This window comes from Phoenix dactylifera, chromosome 1 (assembly GCF_009389715.1).
Source record: "Phoenix dactylifera cultivar Barhee BC4 chromosome 1, palm_55x_up_171113_PBpolish2nd_filt_p, whole genome shotgun sequence".
In the NCBI taxonomy this organism is placed as follows: domain Eukaryota; kingdom Viridiplantae; phylum Streptophyta; class Magnoliopsida; order Arecales; family Arecaceae; genus Phoenix; species Phoenix dactylifera.
In genome coordinates, this window is record NC_052392.1 from 38,840,101 (window position 1) to 38,847,323 (window position 7,223).

The 7,223-nt window shown below is 38.5% G+C and overlaps 1 protein-coding gene across 1 annotated transcript; it reads left to right on the forward strand.

The window, feature by feature from the left end:
• Positions 1–244: 244 nt before the first annotated feature.
• On the forward strand, positions 245–5,942 carry LOC103719504. Its single transcript, XM_008808783.2, has 2 exons — positions 245–1,220; positions 5,571–5,942. Exons 1-2 carry the CDS (start codon positions 426–428, stop codon positions 5,700–5,702), a joined length of 927 nt encoding a protein of 308 aa, XP_008807005.2. The 5' UTR covers positions 245–425; the 3' UTR covers positions 5,703–5,942.
• Positions 5,943–7,223: the final 1,281 nt, after the last annotated feature.

Sequence of the window (7,223 nt, forward strand, 5' to 3'; positions counted from 1 at the left end):
TAGATCTGGTCTATTTAATAATTTTTTTAATTTGAAGAATGGTTTTGATGCAATATTGAGGTTGTTCTATTGCGATTTGAGAGTCATGATTCAAAATAATGAAAAATGAACTCTAAACGGCCCTTGGTATCAAATGTTATATATAAGCACTAGAAAGCCTTTTGATGTGTAAAAATGAACTCTAAACGGCCCTTGGTATCAAATGTTAGTCATCTCGCGCAATATTGCAGATAAAACTCCTATCGTCCATTCTCTCTCTCTCTCTCTCTCTCTCTCTCTCCATCACTTTGGACTGAGAACTTCGAAACGCCTCTTTTGCCTTCTATTTTATACCCTCAGGCTAGCCTCTCAATCGCCAGATTGGCTTCGTTTCTCCGTCTCTCCAGATTCAGGCCTCTTCCCTTCTTGTTGTTCTTATCGGCGCCATGGAAGAGCCCGTCGATTTCCAGGACTGGGAGCTCCTCCAGACTTCCGAGGTGGCCGCCGCCGCCGAAAATTTGAAGCATTTGGGGGAGTTGGAGGCCGACTCCGACGACGGCGGGGCCATCAAGTCCGACTACTTCGCGCTGGACTCCGACGCTAGGTACCCCAAAAGAGCCGCCTTGGCAGGAGGGGACAGCCAGGAGGAAGAGGGCCTCGCCGACTCCGATAACCCTAGCTGGGTCGACCCGGAATCCGACTCCCAGTACCTCGGCCGGCCCAAGGGGGTGCTGGGACTCGCCGGGATCGGATTACCCCGCAGGGATTTGGGCGGGTTTTGGTCGGATGAGTCCTCAGATGGCCAAAGGTCCCAGCTTGTTAGCGAAAAGGGGGATCTTGGCCATGCGGGGGATTCCAGGTTTGAATTGGATTTCGAAGGGATCGAGGATGGGCATCAGAATTCCGATAACAATGATGCGAGCTGTGGAGGGATTGGGGAGACTGGCGGAGGTGAGACGGGGAAGAAGGAGCCTGGTAAAATGGACTCTGATGCATCGGTGGAAATGGTGGACAAGAGAGTTCCTTCAGAAACTGTCTCGGTTAGTGGAGGAGAGAAGAGGGTGATGGTGTGGTGGAAGCTGCCGCTGGAGCTCCTAAAGTTCTGTGTTTTTAGGGTGAAGCCGGTTTGGTCCATCTCCATAGCTGCTGTGGTTTTGGGGTTTCTGATGCTGGGAAGGAGATTGTATAAGATGAAGCATAAGAGCAGAAGCATTCCACTCAAGGTCAGCATCGATGACAAGGTGAGTGTGCTTTTTTATATATCAGATTGATTATTACTTCTCTTTAAATAGGAAAATGTAAACTCTAGCAAAAAAAATATTCTTCTTTTCTATTTTTTCCTTGTTGATTCTGGGTAAATGCGTGCTTATAGGCTTTACCATAATGCGTATGTATTGCTAAACCACAGCACTTATAATTTGCACACGATTTTCTAATGACCTTAAGATTACTGGAAACTTTGAGCTAACGATATGCTATTCCCATTACTCTTCCTGGAAATTGTCTAAAAATATTAATGGGTTCTTTATGAAAGTCCATGAAATTTGTCCACATGAATTTTATTTTCTTAGTTTTATTTCTGAGAGTTTCTTGTAAATTTTCACGTGAAATTTGTTTACTGAGTTGTTGGAAATTTCGTAATTATAACTTCTAGAATTTTGTTTGGTTAACACTAACTCGAAATTAATGCATCACATGTCCACCTGCTGAAACTGCAGCATATGCCAACTGCTGTTTCACATGCCACAAGAGTTTCATATGGGCAGTGGCCCTGGAGGCCGACGTTCATTTATTTGTTGTCAGGATGGACCAATAAATCATTAGCAATGGAGAAATTAAAGATATTAATACTATATCAGGAAATAAGGACAAGCTGAGGTCTCTAGTAGATTGTTTGGGTCTAGCATTGGTATTCTTTAAACATGTCTCCTTGTCGTGTTTCCTTCCTTTAATAAGCCTTCGCATCTACAACTAGAAAAGGATGATTTTGTATTTGTAATTCTTGGTTTATACTTGGTTGACTTTATGCATATTGTGTTTGTATGCATTGTGATATATGCATGCAATTATCTAAGAGAATTCTACAGGTAAGAAGGAAGAAGCTTGAAAACCTTGAGAAGCTTTATGAATAAAAAATTTGGCATGCACTCATTTTATGAGAGGTGAAAACAACTTTTGACAGCCATTTAAATGGTGAGAAAATATTTACATGAAAGGCAATCCATGTTTCTTTCTAGTATATTCCTTGCTAGTCTCTAATGCCTTTCCCAAATCTGTTGGTTATTTTTAAAAGGTGGCTATAATATGCAGTCTGTACATGCAGACATATTTGTGGTTACATATTAATTAAACAAAATGATAACAATGGTAGTACTTTTTTTGTAAGATAATAATGATATTAATAATAATAACAACTAACAAGTAGTGCTTGCTATTGACTACTTCAAACCTAGCAGCAATTGCTATAACATAATTTAACACATTAACAGTAATAGTACCCATATCCTGTTCGTCCAGAACCCACATTCAACCTATCCATCAAATTGTTCCAGCTCCATCCACAAGCCCACATAAGAGTAGGCTGCATATACGGCCTCACAATGCTGAGAAAGCTGAATATACAGCTGCTCTATGCTAAAGAAGCTGCATGTGGTGCTGCATAATGGTAAGTGGACCGTCTTTTCACCCTATATGCAGTCTGACCACATGTAAGCAATGCAGGGCGTTTAGGGGACTGCATCTGCATATGTGGCCTTCAATCAATTGTGTCATAATCTCTTTGCATATTGAACTTCCATTGGTTCTTGTAGTCAATTATGCTACCAGCCTCCCCCCCCCAAAAAAAAAAAAAAAAAAAAGAGGAAAAAAAAGAAGAAAAGTTGAAGATTTGATAAGAAAGGAAATGCTTTTTATGTTAGTCAATCTACTACTTCAAGGAGTACTCAAAAAATTGAAGAAGAGATGTCATCTTTGCTGAAGGATGACAAAATGATCTCTTGCTGGTTGCTTTATAAAGAGACTAGGCAGCGAATTATGGTGTCTGCCATTTTATGGACTGTAAACGTTTTCATGGAAAGAATCATTTTAAAGCTTGGTTCAGTATGCTCTACGGTTGCTTAAGAACATTGAAACTGATATCATGAGATTTTTTTAATTCTTCTGTGGTGGACAGCAGTCCAACTACGCATAGGTGGGGGACTTTTTACTTTTGGAGACCTATGCAGTGGTTTTGCTGCTCCTGCTTATCTCATATTTTTTTATGATCTTATTATTTCTAGAGACTCACACTCTCTTTCATAGAAAAGTTTCTGATTACTGTTTTCGTTCCTTGGATGGTTTTGGAACATGATAACAAGAATGGTCAAATGTATGCTTTGTGCCCTTTTTTTTCTTTTGTTGGAGAATGCTTTGTGCCTTTGCCTGCCATTTGTTTTTCGTACTTTTAGCTCATTCTTTGAATGTTCTCCTGATTTAGTAAATAATTTTAACTAAAGTGCTGGAAATAGTGATAGAATCATAGTGTTAGTGAATTAAGAAAGATTAGTTTCCTCTTGCAATGGTGTAAAAGACCCACTGTTGCTGTTCTTATTTTTGTTAATGTTCTTCAATTATATTCCTTTTTGTAATCTGTGTTTAATCGTAGGGAACATTAAAACTGCCTTCCAAGCAATCATTGTTTTTAACATTATCGCATGGCTACTAAATATAAAATTCATTTTCCCACATTAAGTGTGCAGGTTGACATTACTTCAATTTGATTAACTTAGAAAACATATAACAAAGTTTTTAAGCGTATGACAGTCTGGACTTGAACATATGAGTGACACTATGAGATTAAAGAAAAGGGTGCTTGCATGAAGTCTTGGCGAGGACACAGCACATACAGCATCCAGTCATGTGCAGTGTACACCAAATTTTAGGAAATAAAAAGAAAGAAAGCAATGCATGTGAAAAAAAATATGTAGTTCGGTAAAAATATTAAATAGGAGATTATACCATAGAGTCAGAGGGAGGTTCTCTAGGTCCTAACTCGGACACAGGCATGCACATAGAGGTAGAAATAGAAAGAAACAGGATTTATTATGGAAGAGTTTAGTTGCCAGTTTTACTGGGAAAACTAGTCAGGACGTGAAGAAGAATTGAGAGTTAGGATAAGGTCAGAGAAGTTCTATTATTTTGGGATTGGCTGACTGGAAGTTGGACAAGATGAAAGAGGGAAAAAAAGTCAAAAAAATGTCCATTGATTAATTTCTTGTTTATGAGTTTTTTTATGACAACCATATATTTTCATCATAGGGGGAAAAAATGACTGGGTGTAAATCCCTAACTTCTGTATTTGTGTGTGCGCGCGCGCGCGCGCGCGCGCGAGAGAGAGAGAGAGAGAGAGAGAGAGAGAGAGAGAGAGAGAGAGACTGAAGAATGATGAATGAAGGAAGGAAAGGAAACAATGAAGATCTTTGAGGAACAATTTGGCTTTGTTAGTAGGTTCAGTCATTGAGGCTGTTCTTGAATTGAGGGGCAGGCCGGCAGGCGCGTGTGTGTGTGTGCATGCGCGTATCAGAGGGAGGAATGAATAATGAATGAAGAAATGACAAGTTAGACAAAAAATAAAGGGCTTTGTCAAAAGGTTCAGTCATTGAGGCTGTTTTGAATTGTGGTTACAGACTGAGTGAGTTTTTGACAGGAATGAAGAATGAACTGGGAGACGACAATTTAGACAAACAATGAAGATATTTGTGGGACAATTTGGCTTTGTTAGAAGGTTCAGTCATTGAGTCTGTTTGCTAATCATGGTTGTAGGCAGAGTGAACTTTTGACAAGACACTTTACAAGACACTTTTGACAAGACACTTTACCTTTAAACCAAAAAAATTTCCAAGTTATGTTTCTAAGGCACTGTTTTTGTGTTCTACATGTTTGCCTGTGCTTTAATTTTACTCCAAGCTTTCCACATCCTGTTCAGTAACATTTTTGGTTTTTGTGCAGTTATTAAGCAGAAATGGGTTGAGCTTCTTTTTCAGTTTCATGCTTTGACAGTTTGACTGTTCTACATGAACCATAGAAGGCTCTTGTGCAAACTTACTTGAAAATACTAACTCAAACTGGTTTACACTGCTATGCATTCAGTTAGATTTGTTTTAAACTTGGGTCCAGTCTATCCACTTCCTAGTATAATTCTGCTTCACATATTGGTGTCCTTAAATGCTTTGGTCTATGAATAACTGAGAGCTTGTTTGTCATATCTTTTGTTATCTTGCTTTTTATTTTTAAAAATAAAAAACATGGAAATTGAGGCAAGTAACATGTTTGCTGCAATTGTTTCTTTTTTTTTTATTTTTCAAAATTTATTCAATTATTTCTAAAAAAAGAAAGAAATCCTTGCTTTTATTGAGACCGCATTTTTTGTCAGCAACGAGTGTCATCAGCATTTGCTAAAGTAGGAACACTGCTGACAAAAAATGTCTGGTTTATGATACACACATACATCGGTGTTTCTCACCAAGATAGTTTCATAGAAAGTGATCAACTCCACGGTCCAGCAGTTGATTACCTGAACGACTTGCTCCTCTGATGAGAGTTAAATTTTGCAGAAGGCAACCCAGTTCAAGATCCATGCTGCACGTATCAATGAAGCATTCTCAGTGGTGAGGCGTGTTCCCATCATGAGAGCTTCACTCTCAGCTGGTGGTGTGACCCCATGGCCTGTGGCAGGCTTTCAATGAGTTGATAAGACCAAATGTGTTGAAGCAATGTACTTTGCAACGAACTTTTCAGATACATTATTGGCATAGGAGGTTTTTTTTTTTTTTACCCCTTTTTTCTTTTTCAGTTCCTCACTGTTGTCCATATGTCTGCAATGGTCCCTCTTGCAGTTAACTAGATAAAGTCATCGATGCTGTTATGGTTATTATGTAACCATGTCTTTATAAATAAAAATTCCCTACTTGCCAAGGTGTCAGCAATGCATGTGTATGAGTAAGCTATTTGTGACGATGACATACGTATAAAATGTTGTTCAGATATTTCCAGCTGAGAATTGGGGCCCTATCGATGTTTTCTGGTGCTCTGATTCCGAAACATGTTAGCTATGGAGTTCTAAGAGGCACCAATACCAGTATTGAGATTGCAGTAGCTATGGGTGCTGTTATTTTCAGTGAGAAATATTTGTTGCTCTTCAGAATTACGTCGGAATTGAATTCATGGAGGACTATAAGGTGCCCTATGAAGGGGGAACCAGTGTCAGGGATATTTCCTGAGCACCATCACCCTACTACTGCTGGTTCTTGGCATGGGGTACCAAGGCATTGGACACTCAGTTACTGTAGGATGGACTCGAGCTCCAGGGATTGTCACTTTTTACAGCAGATTGTAGGAATAAACATCTGTCTGAATGCCTAGTTGGAATGCTATGTGAATTTGATATGTGATGAGTGGGAAGTCATGTGGAGAGTACAATTTCATAAAATTCTTTTGTCAATTATATCAGCATCACCCTGAATAGCCTGAACAACTACTCCATGCAAGATGGCTGAAAGGTGATGTTGAGGCTAGCAAATTGATGCGTTATCCTTTTTGTCAATGTTCCAATCCAATAATAGGAGTATGGGACAGCAGATGCTTCCATTTTGGTTCTTATGCTCTTCTATTGCTAGTATTTTCTCCAACCAATGAGAATTTTTTTATGGCAGAATGTTTGAAAAGATCGGGGAACGTTATCCAGAAGACAGTCATCTATCTTTGATCCGGGAACGTTATCCCAAAACACAGCCCTGGGATAATTGCAAGGAGAGGTTGCAGAAGAGGTTGAAACTTATCTGTGACCACTAGTATGTCCACTAGTATGACCACTCATGACTACTACTAAAGATTTAGATTGAAATAATTTTTTAAAAATTAACATGAATCATCAGATAAGATAGTAAGAAATCTCTCTCTTACAGATATATAGATTTATATTATTCTATTGTTATATAAAAGTGATTTAATTCGAGGTTTTCTAAGGTTGATGGACTCTAGGGAGCCTAAAAAAGAAGGCACAATGCGAGACTCTAATGGATTCTTATTGGCTCTTTGAATAATTTAAATTATGTGATACATTAGAATTTTAATGTAGACAAATTTAAGTTTCACTAATACCAAAAGAAGTCACCAAAAATTTAGATTTCAGACGTGTAACAAATATTATTTGTATAACTATGGAAATCATGAAAAATTTAATCTAAATAAAGTTCATCTTTCAGTCT